Genomic DNA, 18,201 nt, shown 5'->3' on the forward strand with positions numbered 1-18,201 from the left:
GGCTCCTGCCCTGTCCCTGCTCGCTTGCCCCTTTGTTGTGCGCATGGGGAGGGGGCAGTCCTGGGACACCCTGACCTGGGGACAGCAGGGACATTCCCTGTGCTGGGCACAGGCACGTGGGGAGAGGCGCGTGTGTTACACACGTGTGGGGGTGTGAAGGGGATGCAAAACCCTGGCATGGGCGCAGGGGCATGGGTACACACACATGATCATGGACACGTGGGGATGTGCACCCGCAGGGAGGCCGATGTCAGCGTGACTGTACGTGCAGAGGGACAGACAGACAGACACTGAGGCTGGGTTTGTTCCCGCTGGCACCCTGTTGCCCTGACCCTGCCAGGCTATGCCCTTTCCTCATGGGGCAGAGCTCAGGGGCACCCACAGGTGACACCCAAAGCTGGTCTTGGGGGTGCAAAGCTGCAGGTGGGGGCACTGGAGATGGGCTGCCTTGTCCAGATGCCCCCCCCCCTTAGACCCAGGCTGGGGCTCCACCCCCCTACCTCACACCGCCCCCTTCAGCAGGGGCCCTGTCCCCAGGTCCCTTCAGGGGTTGCCATGGGCAGGGTACCCTCAGTCCATCCCCGAGGTGCTCCCGGGCATCCCATGCCTCCATGTTTCCATGTTCTGGTGGGTGGGGGCTGCACCCTGCCAAGGTCTCCTGATAACACCGTTAATGTTTAGCTCCCCACAGTACTGGGCGCTCCCCAGGGACATGACTGAGTCCTTCCAGCACTAGCCAATGCATCTGGGGCATAGATAGGCCTGAGGGCAGCTGCGGCTGGACTGGCACTACCCGTGCGTGTCCCCCTGTACTGCTCTGTCCCCACAGCATGGCAGGTTGGGGGCTGTGTCTGTGGGGATGGAGCAGTGGCCTGGATCTGCCCCAGCACTGCCAGCTGGGACAGGGTGTGTAGCACCCCATGGGTAGAGGTGATAGACTGGATGGGGCACTGGGCCTTCCTTCCTTCCATCCATCCCTCTCTATCCACCCATGCTGGACCCCAGCACCCACAGACCCGTGTCTGAACCAGTGCCGGTGCCACCTCCCAAGGAGCACGTTGCTGTGGTGTTGGTGACACTTGTCCTCTCAAGTGCAATAAAAACTGCTCCTTGGCCCCGGGTGCACAGAGCAGCACCCACACTTGCCCGTCACTGGCTTTGGGACAGGACCCACGTTGGGGTGCAGGATCCGGAGTGCTGCAGTCCTTTGCTGACCTCCCACCAAAGATGCTGAGGGCCTGGCAGCCCCTCTCGCTCCTGGTCCTGCTCATGCTCGCCACCACTGCCTGGGGACAGGACGGTAGGTGCCCCCATACTTCCCATCTCCAGCAGGACCAGTCTGTCCCAGTGCCCTGGCAGCGACCACTTTGGGGGCAGAGCAGAGAGATGTGAGGGCACCCACCTGCTGCCCCCTGTGCTCCCTGCTGTCCCTATGCTCTCCTGGGGACAGGTTGGCTGTGGAGGGTGGCACGGGACAGATGGTGGGGAGCGGGTGGTGAATGTCTGGGACCCTGTGCTGTGGGATGCGGAGTCCATCCCCTTCAGGATGGGGCTCCTCTGAAGCTGTCCCCATCCCTGGCTGTGCAGGCACTGGCCCCAAGGAGCTGCAGCCCTGGCTCGTCGGCCTCACAGCCGTCGTTGTCTTCCTCTTCGTCGTCTTCATCCTCCTCCTCGTCAACCGGCTCTGGAAGCTCCGGATGCGCAGGTTGGGGGTGTTGGGCCGGGCCGGGGGGGGCGGCCATGCCCGAGGCCGAGCGCGGGAGCTGCAGGGAAGGGACAGGGCATCCTGGAGCTCCGCTCACTCCTCTATCTCCTCTCAGGAAGCAGGGCGGCCTTCAGGACACCCCGCGGACCAGCAGGTACCACGGGCCGGGCTCTGCGGGGCTGCCACGGGCCTTTCGCTGGGGGCCTCGCTGACACGGCCACATGCCCGGCGTGCCTTGAGCACGGCCAGAGAACACGGTGGCGGCCTCGTGCACCGTTTACCGTCCCTCCCGGCAGGCTGGAGCGCACCGGCTGCGTCAACCTGGCGGCTGAGAAGGGCAGCGGCGAGGAGAGCGACGGCGAAGGGCATAAGAAAGCTACGCCGCTGTGAGCCGGGTTCGAGGCCGGCGCCGGGACGCCCCACCGGGCATCGCGCCCCCACCCCAGTCTGCGGGGCGCGAATCCGCGCCGGGTTTTGCGGCTGCGGCCGCGGAACGGGAGGTGTCGTGGGGCGGCTCCGGCTGCAGCCGCAATCCGGCGTGGATCCCCCGCAGGAGTGGATCCGGGAAGGCAGCGCAGGGACCCCCCGCACCCTCCATCCCTGCATCTGGCGGGTCCCCCCGTAGCGGGGGGGAGATGAACCCTAGTAAAAGTCCCCAGTGTCAACCGTCTGGTGTCACTGCGCCAGGACGGGGCCTGTGGGGGTGTCACAGGGACACCGGGGACCCCCTGGGTGGGGCGGGGCCAGTGGGGACCCCCAATTTGGGCCAACGCCGTCCTACGGGTGAGGGCAACGACGTCACACCGGTGAGGCGATGACGTCATTTGAGCAAGGCGGTGGCAGTGGGACCCCGCAGCTGCACCCCCCTGTGTCCCCTATAGACTGAGGGGGAGGGGGTGATGGGCACCCATTGCCCGCCATGACTCTGCTCCAGTGAACTCCAGTGCTCCCAGTGCACCCCAATCCACTCCAGTACAGATCAGTGCACCCCAGTACATCCCAACAGAGCCCAGCACAGCTCAGTGCATCCCAGTACAGCCCAGTGCACCCCAATCCACCCCAGTACATCCCAGAGCTCCCCAGTACATCCCAATACATCCCAGCACAGCCCAGTACACCCCAGCGCACCGCAGCGGTGCCTTGGTGCCGGTGGCAAAGGACGGCCGGAGGCGGGCGGGAGTTGAAGCAGAGCTCGTTTAATGTTTGTACATTTTCTGGCTTTTGTATTTTTTTAATGATTTTTATTTTTTTCTTTTTTTTTTTTGTTTTGTTTTGTTTTGTTCTTCCCCGTGTCAGTTTTTGTTTTGTTTTGTTTTGTTTTCTTCTTTTCTGTCTCTTTTTTTTTTCTTTGCATAGGGGGAGGGTGGGAAACAACCGAAAAAAACCAAAACCCAACCAAAAAAAAAAAAAAAAAAAGAAAAAAAAAAGAAACAAAACAAACAGAACCCCCAACCGCCCCCCCCCCCTCCACCCCCCCGCCCCGCGGCGGGGATCGGCAGCGGCTGCGCGGCGGGAGAACCGAGTATCGTGATGAAACGGGGGGGGGGGTCCCGAGGGGTCCCGGGGGGTCAGTAACGGCTGCGGTGAAGCAAGAAGCGAGAATCCGGCTGCTCGAGGGGTACAAAGTGGGGGAGACCGGGGGGTGGGGAGGTTGGGGTGCAGGGGAGGAACGGAGGGGGTGCGGAGGGTAGGATCCCCCCAAAAGGCGGTGGAGCAGCCGGTAGCGCGGAGGCACTGCGGCACGTTTTTGGTTTGTGAGGGGGCCCCGGCTGCCCCCCGAAAGGCGCCTTTTGGGAGGGTCCCTCCTTCTGCCGCTATTTGGGGGGGTGGGGGGGGGATGTTCCTCCCCCCATTACACACACACGCAACCTCCCGGGCTCCACCTCCGCTCCCGCCTGCCTGCTGGCACCGTTGGTGCCGCAGGGGAGATACCCCAGGGTGCTGCATGGGGGCATCCCCGGGTGCTGCTGCACGGGGTACCCGTGGGTGCTGCAAGGGGGCATCCATGGGTGCTGCAGGGGAGACACCCATAGGTGCTGCAGAGGGGTATTCCCGGGTGCTGCAAAGTGGCATCCATGGGTGCTCCCCATACCCGCAGCAGCAGCACTTCCAAACTCAAGAATACGTGAAAAACAAACCCAAACCAGAAACAAACCGACGACGGACACGCCATATATATATAGCGGGGTATGTGTATATATATATATATATATATATATAGTGATATTTATATATATATATTTCTTTGCGCTTTAAAGTACCTTTAGGTGCGTGCAGCCCGCAGGGCCCCCCTGTCCCGCAGCCCCATATATATATATGTGTGTGTGCGGGGGGGAGCTCCTATGTACAGCGTTATTTATAGGGCACGAGGACTATTAATTAACCGTTGAAGCCGACGAGCCTAAAAAACCCTCGAGGAGAGGCTGTAGTGCACGAAGCCCCCCGGGGGGGCCCTGGTGATTGTCGAGCGGACCCCTCCCCTTCATCCCCCCATCTTATGGGATCCCTTCCCATAAGCAGCCCCAGTGATGGGGGGATCATATGTGGATCCTCCCCCACCTCGCTTTGCGCCCACCCCCGCAGCGAGGTGGGGGCTTGGAGGGGGTTAAAAACTAAAAGGGAAAACAATTAAAATAGAAATAATAATAAAAATTAGTGGTGCCTCCCCCCTCCTGCCTCCCCCACTCCGAGAGCTCTGGGGGGGGGGTTGCATATTCCCTTTGCGGGGGTGGGGGAGCAGTGCAAAGTCCCCGGGGCGTGGGGGATGGGGGCTCCCGGACCCCCCCATAGGAAGCCTCATCCATCCCCCCCGCTGGGGGGGGGGTGTCAAGGTGATGATTTTTTGCCTTAACATGTTTAAGGTGCTTTTCTTGCCGAGGGAGGGTTCTGGGGGGCCGCAGCCGCTGGGCTGGCCCGGGGCAAAGGCAGCAAAAGAGGAGAGCCAGGGGCTTCGGGGGGGGGGGAAAGGCAGACCCGAGGGGCGCCAGCGCTCCTCACCTCCTCCCCAGGGCCCGCACATGCCGGGGGGGCTGCCCTGGGGGAGTTTCTCCCTCCCTCCTGTCACCCCTGCAAAAAACCACTAATTTTTGTATTTTCTGATCCTTTTTCGAGCCTTAAAACCCTCCTTTTGTCTTCTTTTTTCCTTCCCCCCCCCCCTTTTTTTTTTTTTGTTTGGTTTTTCTTTTTTACTTTCCCCTAAATTCCATCATTTCAACATCTCTCTCCCCGCTGGGCGCTGATCCCCCCCCACCGCCTTACATTGTCCCTGCAGACATCAACACTGCACCTTGCATCAGAAAGTGTCTCCCACGGACGTCCCCATTGGTGGGACCCCCAACAAACCACACCGGTGGCTGGAAGACCCCCCCTACTTTTCCCCCTTCGTCCCCCGCTAACACTTTTGGACACACACATACACAAAAAAAACACCAAACTATCAAAAATGTAAAAAAAAGCCCCAAAATGTTCACGTTTCTTCATCACGAAGCAGCGCCGCCGCGCGGTGCCGCCCACCCATCGGTGTCACAACCCGCGTCAGGCCTCAGCCTCAGCAGGGCTGGGGGAAGGGGAGTGTCTCTCCGGCCGGCGGGACGGTGGGTTTTAAGGCAAAATCTGGATTTTTTGGGGGTGTCAAGCCCCCGCTCTGTGGTTTTGCACAGGCAAGAGGAGACCTCTTGGCCCGTTCCCTCCTGACCCCCCAAGATGAGGCCAATGGAGATAGATAGGGGGGCCTATGACCTGTGACCCTCCCCCACCACCAGCCCTTTATTTGGGGGGGAGGGGAGGGGCACAGCTACATTCACACGGTTCCATTCCTGTCACAAGAGCTGCTGGGCTCAGCCCTCTTGGCCCTGCACCCCATTAAAAACCAGTTCAAAAGGGGGAGGTCAGGATGCTGCCCCCCCCACCTCACGAGGGCTCAGCCATGAGGGACCCCAACTGCACCCTTATCCACCTTGCCATGTCCAGACCCAGAGCACTGGCAGGGTCCAGGCCTGGGAGGGGTAGGGGGGCGCTGCCTCCCACCTTGCTGCCTTTGGTTGCTGGAATCCAAAAACCAAAAGACCCCCCCCCAAAAGGGAAGGAACCCCCCTCAAAAAGAGGCAAAGCGGGGGGGGGGGGGGGGGGGGGGGGGGGCGGCAATTGCATATTCTGGTGTGTTGGCGCAGAGGGTGCATCAACTGGAAGACGTTTCCAAAGGGGAGGAAAATGGGTTAAAAAAAATTAATAACAATATAATAATAATAATAATAATAGTAAAAGAGAGAAAAAGGGGATTTTTCCGGCCAAGAAGCCATGCAGGAGGCGGGGGGGGGGCCCCGGGCATGCAGTGGCTCCCGCTCCCCGGCACCGGGCCCGGTAATACTGAGGCTCCGAAGGCAAAGGCACATCTTGTGGTAGAAAACTTCGTGCAAATTAGGAAAACATGGATTTGTTGTTTTTTTTTTTTTTTCTTGCTTTTTTTTTCGGGTTTTCGCCCCCTTTTTTTTTTTTTCTTTTATACAGATTTTTTTGTTTGTTTGTGGTTTTTTTTTTTTTTTCCTCTTTTTCTCTGTTGCTGAGGGGAAGGTCGAGCCGGTTACACTCTGCCATGCACAGCATCGCCGGCACGGCGGGGCCGAGCCGGGTCGCCAGGTCCTGGTAAAGCACCATGCACTTATAAACAGGGGGTTTTGTCCGTTTTTTTTTTTTTCTTTTTTTTTTTTCCTCCTCTTTTTCGCTGTTTTTTTTTTCCCTTGGGTTTTTTTTTTTTTTTTAATGCTTTTCTCAGGTCTATAAAAAATAACCCCAAACGAAAGAGGGCTCCGTTGCCGCCAAGTGCTTCTTTTGCTGTTTTCTTTTTCTTCTCGTGTTGGATGTCTTCTCCTCTCCAGGGATTTCCTCCATCCAGCTCTTTTCCTTCCCGCGGGAGGCGGGGGAGGGTTTGGCGGTGCCCTCGCTGCCATCCCGCACATCCCACAGTGGCTTCTCTCCATCACCCCCGTGAGCTGTCCCCTGCGGCGCCGGGGGGAAACACCAGTCTGCTCCGGGGGGACACCGGGGGTCTTCCTCATCTTCTTCCTCTCCTGCGCGGGATGGGGACTTCCTCCAGCGCTTCCCCGCCCCAGTGGGGGGGATCCTTAAGGGGGTTCTCCGGGTCTGTGTCCCTTCCACCGCAGCAGTTCAGGCACCTGGCGCAGGGTGGTGGGTGCAGAGGGGGCTTTGGGGTGCAGGGGGGTTTGGGGGGTGGGGGGTGCTTTGGGGGGTGCGGGGGGGCTCTGCCCTTGGCGTTAAAAAAAAGAAAAAATCCCAAAAAACCCCAAAGCAGCCAGAGGCCAGGCCGGGGGCTCTGTTTCTTCCTCCTCTTCGTCCTCCTCCTCCTCTTCCTTTTCCTCCTTTTTTGTAATATTTTCTTTTCTTCTTTTTCTTTCTCTCTTTTTTTTTTTTTTACCAATCCCTCTTCAAAGTGCATTTCCTACAAATGTGTTTTTCCCCCCCCCCCCCCCCCCCCCGTACCTGTCCACAGGAATGCATAGCTCAGACACACGGAGTGTCCCCTCATCACAGCTCCCCCCGCCCAACCCCCGGGGTGGGGACACGTGTGGGGGACACGGGGACACGGTAGGGGGGGGACGGGAACCCCCAGCCCCCTTCCTCCTGTGAAAGTCATGACAAGCCAAGCCCCGGCCACTGCAGCACCATGTCACCGTGTCACATCCCGGGCTCCCCTGACAGTCTGTGTGTGGCCGGGTGGGGGGACGCCCAAAGGGGGTTTGATCTTTTCTACTCACATGGAGGCAGGACCGAGGGAGTCGGCAGCCGCTGGGGGTCAGGCGCTGCAGGAGCATTGCTGGCACGAGTTGTGTCAGGTCTCAGCGTAGCGCTGTCCAACGGGGGCAAATAATAGTGTTTTTTTCTCTCTTTTGTGTGTGTGTGTTTCTTTGTTCTCCTGGGGGGAGGGGGGTGTGGGATCCTCCTGGGTTGGGGGGGGGGTGTTGTTTGTGTGGGTTTTTTTGTTTTGAAGAAGTTTGACCCTTTTCCTTCTTCCTTTCCCTCGCTCTTTCCTTCGGGTGTGGGTTTTGCTTGTCGTCGTCGTTGTCGTCGTCGTCATCGTGAGTCCACGCTCTCCATCGTCACCACAAGGCTGGGCCTGGTGCTCAGGGATGTTCCTCTGGGGGTGCCTAAAGCAGAGAAGGGAGGCGAAGGGGCGGCACGGCGGCGGTTATCCCAGGTACCAGGACTGCCGGGAGAGAGGAGAAAGCCTGGCGTTACCCTGTGTCCCCACGCTGTCCCCATGCTACCCTCACTGCCCCACTCCTGCACCGAGTTCACTCAGTGCCCCCCCATCCTCCTCAGTGGCCAAGGCGATGCTCTGCAGAGAAAGTGTCCTGCTTGGGGACAAGCAGAGGGGTGGCAGAACTGGGGACCCCGCGGGGTGGCCCCTACCACCCTCCCGTTGTCTCTCCCCCCCATCTCCAGCCCCAAGTTCAAGTTCATTCCCGATTACCTCATGTCTGGTTTCCGTTGGCAACGAGACAGCTCGGAGCCGTTGCTTCCCTTAACCCTTCCCAGCCCCACCACACATGACCAGAGAGCAGCCTGTCTCAGCCACCACTCCCGGGAGCATGGGACACTCATTTTGTCCCCACTGTGCCTCAGTTTCCCAAGGCAGAGCATCCTTCCGCCCTGGGGAAGCTCCTGGAGTGCATCCAAACACACATGCACAGTGACAGGGACAGTGACCCTCACAGGATTTGGGGTGCATGGACCCTAGCACCCCGTGTCTCCTCTTTAGGGATGCAAAAGCCTCAGGGTGCCCACCCCACTCTGTCCTTTGGAGAAACTGAGGCAGGGCACTCTGGTCAGAGCCAGACCCCAGTGTTTGCCACCAGCAACTGCACACCATGCCTGGGGTGCCCTAGCTCATGGGCCCTGAGCATTGTGTCACAGCACAGCACCCTTGGGTACCCCATGGACCAGCTCAGTCCCCCAGCTTCTCACTCCCGCCATGGCGCCATCTGTACTCCATCCTACTGCATCCCGACACTGCCCCTGAGGAGACCACTGAGGTTGTGCAACTTGTAGCACAAGTGAGGCACAAGGTGCTAGCGCTGGCCCATGGCACTGCCCACGGTGCCTCACCCACGGCTGGTTCAACACACCCAGCACCAGTGAAGATTCCTGGGAAAGGCGCGTGCCACATCCCACCATGGCTGGAGTGGGAAGGTCAGGGTGTCTGTGTCTGCCTGGGGAAGGGACACACAGCCCCAGTGCCCCTCATGCAGGGATGCTGTGCATGGTGCTAGCTGTGAGCATGGCAGGGACCTCCTGCTGCCATGAGGGACATTTGGTGGCCACAAGTCACCAGGAGCACCTGTGGCCTTGGCTTGGCTTGGCTGGGGATTCCCATGGTGGCAGTCCCAAGGTGGGGATGCCATGGTGGCAATACCCATGGTGGGGATACCCATGGTGACAATGCCCATAATGGAAATACCCATAATGGGGACACCCACAGCAGCGATGTCAAGCCAGCAATGCCCAAAGCAGCAGTGCCCACAGTGGCAATGCCATGCTGGTGATGTCCATGGCAGCAATGCCCACAGCAGCGATGGCCACCACTGCAGCAATGCCATAGTGGAGACACCCACGGTGGTGACGCCCGCAACGGCTGTGCCCACAACAGTGATGCCCACAACAGTGATGCTATGACGGCAGTGCCCAGGGTGAAGGCAGGAGGGTCCCCCCAGCAGCATCCCAGCTCTCACCTGTGCCTGATAGATACTCCCAGGATCCCTTGGTCCTAATCCCACGAAGGAACGGTTCGCAGGGGGCGTGCCTGGTGCAGAGTAGGCTGGGGAACAAACGAGAGCTCATTAACGGGGCTGCCGGTGGCATCGCCATTGTCCCACTGCTGCCTGGCACTGCTGGGACAGGCGTCCCAGGCACATGGAGCTAGCAGCAGGGCAGTGTCCCTGGTGGTGTTCTGGCAGCACATGGAGGTGAGGGATGCTGTGCCTTCTGTGCCTGTGCCCTCTGGAGGGGTGGCTTTGTGGTGATGACTGGCTGGGGGCACCCTTGGGGTGCCAGTGCAGTGCTGTGGGGCAAGCGCAACAGGAGCCACCAGCTCCACTCAGCCACATCGCCCCATTAAGACCTCCACCCCCAGCTAGGTAGGGGTCCAGCAGTGGGACCCCCAGCCCTGCTGAGCTCCTGAGACCCATCAGGAGAGGGGGGGGCGCTCAGAACCAGCCGGCCCCGGGGCTCCTTGGGGACACGCAGTGTGCAACCTTCCCTGAACCAAGGGGAGACTGGCACTGCCCAGTCCCTCCCTGCGGACATGGTCCCATCACTGGCTGGGCCACACCACCCCACAGCTCTCCCCTCCACGTCATGCCATGTGACCTCCATACCAATGGCATCCAGCTGTGGCCTGTCTCCAGGGACGTGGCAGCCTCTCTGGGTACCAGGAGTCCCATGGATACAGCAGGATGGGGACAGGGATGTTCTCGTCGATCATGGTGATGGCACACCATGGTGATGGTAGCAGTGTCCCACCACTACAGCACACGCCCTGATGCCAGGCTGGGGGTGACACCAGCGTCTCCCCTTTGTGACCCCAAACTCCTCCTGGCCAAGGCACTGAGGCCATCTAAAGGATGAGCTTGTCAGCAACCACTGCTAATGAAGGGTCCCCCAGGGGATCTTCAGGTGCCCTGCACCCAAGTTGCTTCACAGCCCCTGATCAAATGAGGGACCCCATGCTGGGGACCCTGGTGGCAGAGTGAGGACGGCAGCCCCACGCAGCACACACAGCCCGGCACCCTTCCACCACCGCAGCCATTCAGCCGGCCCCTGCCTCACCAGCAGCACCACCGCGTTCTGAGGCACGGAGAGGCAACTGCGTCCCTTGGCAAGCCCTTCCTGTATCGGGGGCGGGGGGGGGGGGGGGGGGGTTTGGGCAAGGCGTCGGCTCGGAATGACACGGGGCTCCATCCGGTCCCTGGGACCAGTGCAGGGCGCCCCCCCACCCCCAGCTTGGTGGGGACACACAAGAGCCTCCTGCCCAAACCCTGCCTGCTCCGACCTGCCTGAGACCCAGCAAACTCATGGCGTGCCAGCTGCCGCCCTCTCACCGGCTGCGGGGAGCCCACCTCCGCCAACGTCCCCCCCAGCAGCACCGGGGACAAGGGGGGAAGACGCTTTGGGGGGGCTGCAAGAGGAGGGGGCCAGCCGGGCCGGGGAGAGGGGTGGGCGCCGCGGGGTGCTTACTGGGTGATGTCGGCGAGGTCGTCCCTCCCTCGGTAGTTGTCGTAGTGGGTTTGGTGTCAGGAGAGACGGCCAAGCGGGGCATGCCAGGGGGAGGTGGCGGCGCCAGCATCTGCGGGGGCAAGTAGTGGCTGGGCACTTTCACTTGACCACTTCCATTTAACTGGGGACACAACACAGACAGAAAAACAAACAGCACAAGCCATTAGGAAGCATGGGCAGCACCAGCAAAAGCCGGCCTGGGAGCGCCTGGTGCCGGTTGGCACCCGCACAGAGCATCCCTCACTGCTGGCACAAGTTTGATGGGTCTCAGAGCAGCCCTGAACAGTCGGCGCCAGCCACTGGGGAATCATGAAGGGGTGAGAAGCAGGGGGGTCAAGGTGGGCTTTGGGGGGGGGGGGGGGGCACGTCCCCCACCCCATAGCGGCGCATGCCAGAGGCAGGGTGCTGTGAGATAATGGGGCACCCTGTAGTGGCATCGAAGGCTCCTGTACCAGCTCCCCCCCTGTTCCTGACCCAGTCTCTGCTAGCCCCGGCACTGACCTGCTGCATGGGGAGAAGGTCAGACATGCCCCTCACCCCATCATCAGGTCTCACCGGGTGCTGGGCAGAGCTCAGACAAGCTCCCCCAGACTGTCTGCGGCTGTGGGGCAGAATGGGGCACAGGAGGGCAGGGCATGGGGATGTAGCCACTCCTAGGCCCTGGCTGCAGGCACAAAGGGAGCACAGGGTGGGTGTGCGGGGTGCAGGGTGCATGAGGTGATGGGTGCATGGCATGTTGGGGGCACTGGGTACTAGGTGTGTAGGGTAGTGCATCTGCTGGGTGCTGGGTGTGGGGGGTGCTAGGTGCACTGGGTGCTGCAGGCACTGGCTGCTGAGTGCACTTTGTGCTTTCTGGGGGTGCTGGATATGTGGCATGGGGGGTGCATGGGGTGCTGGATGTGCTGAGTGCTGGGTGTGCGGGGTACTGGGATGAGGGACAGCACACAACAGCTCAGTGTGGCCCTGCCACCCGATGGGGACATGGCACAGTGGGGACAGGGCTGATGGGTCACCAGCCAGAACCGGGGCACACAGAGCGCATCAGTCTCCTGGCATGATGGCGGACGGTGGCTCTTTGGCAATGGTCACGTCCCCTGCTCCCACAGACAACCCCAGACCCAGCCAATGGCTCAGCCCCAGCACTCACTGCCCTGTCTCTGCTCCATCACCAGAGAACCAAGCTATCAACACCGACCAGCTGCAGTCGCGCTCCCAAACCAATGCATGGCTGCCCAGCCCTGTCCAACACCCTACCAGGCTGGGTCCTGGCACCGAAGTGCCACCAGAGTGCCCTGACCCCCAACTGTGGTGGTGGTGACGGCAACAGTGGCAGACAATCATAAAATCATGGAATGGTTTGTGTTGGAACGGACCTTAAAGCTCAACCAGATCCAGCCCCCCCCCCCCCCACGTAGGGACACCTTCCGCTAGAGCAGGCTGCTCCACGCCCTGTCCAACCTGGCATTGAACACTACCAGAGATGGGGCATTCACACATCACCCCAGTCAAGGGGATGCAACAGACCCCAGTGCCCCACCGCGAGCTCAGTGATGGGATGCAAGGATGGGGCGGCATCCTTACCGGTCCGGGCTGCTGGTTGGACGGGTCACAGGCCAGTGAGACGAGATCTTTCAGTGGGTCCTGTGGGTTGAGATGAGGCGGGTACCTAATGGCCGTGTGGGGGAAGTAGGTGGAGGCCGTTTGTGGGAGGATGGAGGTGGTGGGGAAATGCAGTGCAGATGATGGGTGTGGGCTTCGAGTGATACCTGCAGGCAACAACAGGAAGAGGGGGACACCCCAGTGTCACCAGAAGCCAGCTACTGGCCCAGCCCCACACTGCTCACCCACTGGCTCCATGCCTTGGTTTCCCTGCTAGGACACTCACCGCTGTGCACTGCGATGACGGGACGGTGGTGCTGCGTGAAGCTGCTCAGACGGGGCGAGGAGTCCTGGGGTGACGGGCTGTTGAAGGGGGACTTGTCCATCTCTGTCTTCTTCACAGTGGGGGAGATGCCTGAGGCAAAGCAGGGTGCAGTGTCAGAGCCCAGCACCCAGCTCGATCCTGGGGTTAGGGGGTCCCTGAGGACAGGCTCGGCACGAGTGCACGTGTATGCACAAGAGTGAGGGTGTACTTGGATGTGGGCAGCTCTATGGGCCTACCACAGGTGTGCACATAAACACATGTAGCATGTGCAGGCACGTGTTCACTCAGGCATTTGTGTACCTCTATGCTTGTGTGCACACATGTGTTTGCATGTGTGGGTGCCTACCCAGGGTCCAAAACTGGGGGCTCCCATGGGTGCACCACTGGACCCCTGGGGCTGGGGTTCTGGCAGTGCCGGAAGCTGGGGCAGAGAGGGAGGGGTCAGTGGTGCCTCCCACCCTCCCCCATCACCATGGCTTTAGCTCTGGCCATTTGGCCAAGGCCTGGTAATGGGTTTAGCGTCTTCTCAGCTGGTGTTTAGGAGGATTTCCTGGAACATCCCATATGGGATTGCTGCCCACTTCCCTCCTGCCCCGGATCAGGCCACCAACAGGGGACAGGAACACCCCTGCATAGTCCAACCTGCCATGCATACCCACAGGCAATGCTTTGGGCAGGGCGTGACATTTCTCTGAGGACCCACCAGGCCCATGGGCACAGTGGTGGTAGAGGATGGGTCACTATCCCCAGCACCTATGGGGCACCCTCCTGGGGCAGGACTCGCTTTCCCCAAATTGCCTCCAGTCCCTCAAAGCCAGACACCCTCCAGGCTCTGCCAGCACTGGGGGGCAGGGGGGGATGGATGGATTCTGCCCCACTGTTTGGGGTGCAGGGAAGCAGGATAAGAGCTGAAGAGGGGGGAAGATGAGCAGTCCCTGGCCTGCAAAGGCACCCCGGGGTGTGGGAGCTGCCTTGCCAGCCCCGCAGCATCGCTTTAATTAGCCCACCACCCCCCCCCCCCTTTTCTTAATGAACAGCTAATTGGGGCTGTCTAGACAGGAAAGGGAAGAAAAAAACCAACAGAAAAAATGCCAAGAAAGCAACAGAGCTGCTGCCCGCAGCAGAAGCATCCGCTGTGGGGCTGGGAGAGGCTGGTGTGGGGCTGGGGCACTGGGCTGACCCTACAGAGAGCCTGTGTCTTGGTGGGGGGGTCTACAGCAACCTCACGGCCCCTCCAGCCAGCTCATGCTTTGACCTGAGCATCCTAAAGCAACCCCAGGCTCTCAAAGGGGAGGACAGACAGTAGTGACCTGGCTGGGGGGCCCTGTAGCAGTAGAGGGGCATCTATAGGGAGGCACCTGTAAGGAAGCACTTACCCCCTTCCATGTCTTCTGTCCAGTTGCGGCTGCTGCTGGTGGGGGAATTGGAGGAGGTGTAGTACTCGCCCCCCGGGCTGGTGTCGATGTCGTCCTCCATGGACCCCGACTTGTGCCGTTTGCTCCTGGGTGGGTAGGGGAGGAATCAGCTCCAGCCTGCGGCAGGACACAACCTGTCCTGTGCCTCCACCACAGTGAGATGGTCAGTGGCCCATGGCCAGGCTCGGGTTCACCCTGACATCACCCCCAGAATCACCCCATCATTGCCCCAGCATCACCCAGTACCATGCCAGCATGGTCCCAGGATCACGTACCCGCTGGAAGAGGTGCTAGGCAGTGTCCTCCGCATGCCAGTGCTGGAGGGATTCAGGTCATAGGCCAGGTGGCCCTGGAGCTCCCCAAGAGAGAAGTTTGGACCCGTGCCTGTCACCACCGGTGCTGCAGGGAGAGAGAGGGATCAGGGGATTGGGGGAGGGGGGTCAGCCCATATCTGGGATGGGGAACAGCTGGGATGCTTCCAGTCCCAGGCAGCTTGGGGGGCGTTGGTGGCATGATGGTGGCACTCACTTCGGGACACCTGGATGAGCTCGGTGACACTGAACACCCCCGAGGTAACAAAGCTTTCCTGGAAGTCTGTGGAATCTGTGCAGGAAGAGAGAAGGGAGCGCTGTGGATGGGAGGCCAGATGGGACGGAAGCACCCCTCCTGCTCCACACTGTCTTGTGGTAAAGCTTGAGAGCACCCCAACATCCCCAAAGCCACTGTAATGCTGCCCCTTGAACTCTGCTCTCACCCAGCGTGATGGGTTTGCTGTCCTCCTGGTCCGAGCCAATGCCTGTCCGGGGGCTGCTGCTCTGCTCTGCATCTGCAAGAGGGAAAAATACCACCAGGATGAAGCACCAGTGCAAACTTGGGGTACACACTGGTTCCCTGACGCGGCAGCCCCCCTCACTAATCTGTGGCTTGGGAAAACTGAGGCACGGTCTGGCAGAAGTTCCAGGGCCAAGTTGGCACGTCCCCAGCCATCAGGAAGAGCCACCATAGGCATCCCTCGTTATGGGCAGGAACAGGGACAGGAACAGGGACACCCTTGTGCTGCCATGTGAGGGGAACCCACAGCCCTTGTCCTGCCCTGAGGCAGTCACAGCTGCCGGGCCTTGCTCCTGCCTCTCCTACTCCCTCCTGCTGCTGCCACCCAGCTCTGGCAGTGCTGCCACTGCCAGGCATCGCTTCTGTCACTGCACAGCACCTCGTTCTGCCTCCTCCAAGCCCTTCAGAGGGCAGTGGGACGTAGGGCAGTGCCTGTTCCTACTCCTTCAACACCATTTTAGCTTTAGATATAAAAAACCTCTCTCAGACGCACACCCCGGCATGACACAGCATAGCACGGTGCAGCACCGCATGGCCAATGGGCCCTCTGGTTCCCTGTGCCTTACTGTGAGCATCCTTCCTTCACAGGGCAGGGCACCCACCAGCCCCCAGATCCCTTTCATAACTTTCTGCCACACATTTCCCCCTCTCCTCATCCTGCATCCTGCCTCCCCATCCTCCTCCTCCTCCTCCCACCCACTGGCCTCCAGCTTTCCTCTTCCCCAGCTTTGGCTGATGCCGGGAAAGAGCCACGACACCACCAAAACAGCGTGGCCGCAGCTGCCAGCCCTCCTGCTGCGCCTTGGCTGGCCTTTGCCCAGTTTGCCCTTTTCTTCCCCGGTTTTCCCTGCCTCTCTCACCCCATACCCCCCAGCCCCTCACACACACACACACTGCACTCCCACCCCACATCCCGGGGGCTGCTGGACACCAATGCCAAGTGCTGCCATTTTGTCTCCCTCCCTGGTTCCCGAGGTTTCTCCACCACTGCTGCCCATGCCAGCCTGGCAGCCCCTTCCCCACTGGCAGCCATACCACACTAGCGCCACGGCCCAGTGCCAGCCAGCCCTGTGAACGCCATTGCCTACGCCTGCAGCTTCCCCAGGGCAGCCATTTTAGGGAGCAGCGATTTCCGCGGCAGTGCATCGGGAGGGGTTTCCTCCCAATTCCTTCTCTCCATTTTCCTTCCGCCCCCTTGTTCTGAAGGCCAATGCACACCCAAGTGTATGGGGGGCACAGGCTTGGGGTGGCCAGCCCCCCCCCCCCGCACTCATGGGCACCACGCGGCCGGACATGGCCCCTCCTCGCCTCTTACAACAACAACCGTCGCGGCGGCTCTGGAAGCCGTTAGCGATGGAGCCGGGCCAAGGCGCGGGGCGGCGGCTGCAGCCCCGTGACCTCCCCGACACTGCCTCGGGGTGCCCCAGTCCCTCCCCGAGGGGGGATTGAGCGTTAGAATCCCACCAAAGCTGGTGGCCTCCACATGGCCCATGGGACCTCCCATGACTGCTTGAGCTGGGATGGACCCTGCTTGCCCCAAATGCCCCACATGGACCTTTGTTCTCCCCCACATACCCCACATGGCCCCTGCTTACCCCATGATGCTCCACACAGACCTTTCCTCACCCCCAGTTGCCCCACATGGACCTATGCTCTCCCATGATGGTCGGCACAGCCTTTTTCTCCCCCCAGAGCCACCCCAGCGTGTCCTCTGTAGCCCCCAGGCACCCAACAGGGCCACTCGCTTGCCCTGGGTACCCCTCTGGGTGTCCCCCACAGCCTTCCACCAGCATCATCCCCTGACCCTGATCCCAAGGGAGCATCCCCCAAGCCGACACCCCTGATTCCAGCCGTGGCAGCCCAGGAGCACCTGGGGGCTCTCAGTACCTCTGAGGTCTGCCAGCAGGGCTGTCCCCTCCTGGCACCCCTCATGTCCCTGCAGATGGAGGGCTGTGGGTGCCAGGATAGGGGCTGTGGCCTCAAGACCCCCCGTGGTGGGGCTGGGTGATCTTGCCAGCACATTTCTGGCTGCCTCCTCCAAACTCTGCTCTTGCCGCCATGTGAGGGCTGCCTGGGGCCTGCTGGCCCACTCTAAAATGGCGGCCTCCTTCCTCCCATCTCCACAGGATGTGTTTTTTGGGGAGACACCCCAAATCCACCACCCAGCAAGTGCTTCAGTTGCATTGGGAGGGTGAAAGAAGGCTGGGAGCCCCCCAGCCTCATGGGTGGGGGACAACCTCGTACTCTCTGCATGCCCAAATGATGGGCTGGGGGATGATGAGACTGATATGAGACTGTGGGGTTTAGTGCATGGAGGGGCCCAAACAGGTCGATCCCATCTCTGCTGGAAAGAGCAAAGTCTGTATCCTGAGGCAGGGTTAGGGCTGTCCGTATTCTCAGCCCCTGGACCAATGCCACCCATTGAATTATGGATCCTGGCATGGTGCCACCAGCCCCACAGAGACTCTCCCTGGGGCCTCAGCACATGGGAACAGCTCCTGGGCAGGATCTGGGGGTTCAATGCAGGCTGGGTGCCCCCAGGGCTGCTGAAGAGCCCTGGCTCTGTGCCACAGCACTGATGGGCACAGGGACTGCTGTAGGGTGCACGTGCAGCAGCTGGAGGGTACTGGAGGCTGGTGGGAACCCCCCTCCACCCGAGGGAGGGCAGCAGGTTTCCTCCTCCAGCTCTGTTAGCGACGGGCCAGGAGATAGGAGAGGGCTGGGCCCCACTGCCTCAGTTATCCCTGGGGCTAGGGTGGAACCCTGTGGTGGTGTTAACCCAGGACAGCTCCCCCCCTCCATGCCTCTGCCTGGTCCTTCCCTACAGGGAGCATCAGTAGGGCCCAGAATGATGCTCCTGCTCCTGGTCTCCGAGTGTCTCCAGTCCTGGTCAAGGACTGGAGATGCTTGGAGACCTGAGGGAGCCCGAGTGCTGCGTGGCAGCAGCTGCAGGGAGGGGGGGTGTGTGTGTCTGTGATTCGCAGTCTCTCCCTACAAGACCCCCAGCAGCCCCCACCCCACAGTGGCCCCATGGCCCT

At 60.8% G+C, this 18,201-nt stretch overlaps 2 protein-coding genes across 4 annotated transcripts in view; one reads left to right on the top strand and one right to left on the bottom strand.

The window, feature by feature from the left end:
• The first annotated feature begins 1,104 nt into the window (after positions 1-1,104).
• Positions 1,105-2,112, top strand: SMIM24 (small integral membrane protein 24). The gene is made up of 4 exons (XM_057397701.1): positions 1,105-1,300; positions 1,588-1,705; positions 1,821-1,859; positions 2,002-2,112. Exons 1-4 carry the CDS (start codon positions 1,228-1,230, stop codon positions 2,093-2,095), a joined length of 324 nt encoding a protein of 107 aa, XP_057253684.1. The 5' UTR covers positions 1,105-1,227; the 3' UTR covers positions 2,096-2,112.
• A 4,432-nt stretch (positions 2,113-6,544) lies between these two features.
• Positions 6,545-18,201, bottom strand: part of NFIC (nuclear factor I C) — a 32,346-nt gene continuing 20,689 nt past the window's right edge. The window contains exons 3-12 of one of the 3 annotated variants that reach the window (XR_008971043.1): positions 15,087-15,158; positions 14,861-14,935; positions 14,608-14,731; positions 14,294-14,418; positions 12,879-13,007; positions 12,575-12,759; positions 10,955-11,114; positions 9,451-9,536; positions 7,477-7,925; positions 6,545-6,700 (exon numbers count right to left, since the gene is read on the bottom strand). Coding sequence is in view for 2 of the 3 variants with exons in the window: in XM_057399984.1 (XP_057255967.1) it covers positions 7,908-7,925; positions 9,451-9,536; positions 10,955-11,114; positions 12,575-12,759; positions 12,879-13,007; positions 14,294-14,418; positions 14,608-14,731; positions 14,861-14,935; positions 15,087-15,158 (974 nt within the window). In the remaining variant the exon portion in view is untranslated. Of the gene's footprint in view, positions 6,701-7,188; positions 7,926-9,450; positions 9,537-10,954; positions 11,115-12,574; positions 12,760-12,878; positions 13,008-14,293; positions 14,419-14,607; positions 14,732-14,860; positions 14,936-15,086; positions 15,159-18,201 lie in introns of those variants that run through there. The other 2 variants (XM_057399984.1, XM_057400092.1) reach the window with 2 other exon arrangements.

Source organism: Pezoporus wallicus, unplaced genomic scaffold (assembly GCF_028554395.1).
Source record: "Pezoporus wallicus isolate ANWC-B61680 ecotype Strahan unplaced genomic scaffold, APGP_CSIRO_Pwel_v1 contig_13863, whole genome shotgun sequence".
NCBI lineage: Eukaryota > Metazoa > Chordata > Aves > Psittaciformes > Psittacidae > Pezoporus > Pezoporus wallicus.

Bases quoted from the DNA above. Each gene is read 5' to 3' on its own strand.
- SMIM24 (XM_057397701.1), top strand. From the start codon at position 1,228: ATGCTGAGGGCCTGGCAGCCCCTCTCGCTCCTGGTCCTGCTCATGCTC. The intron at 1,301-1,587 runs GTAGGTGCCCCC...CTGGCTGTGCAG, and splicing joins CACTGCCTGGGGACAGGACG to GCACTGGCCCCAAGGAGCTG. The intron at 1,706-1,820 runs GTTGGGGGTGTT...ATCTCCTCTCAG, and splicing joins TGGAAGCTCCGGATGCGCAG to GAAGCAGGGCGGCCTTCAGG.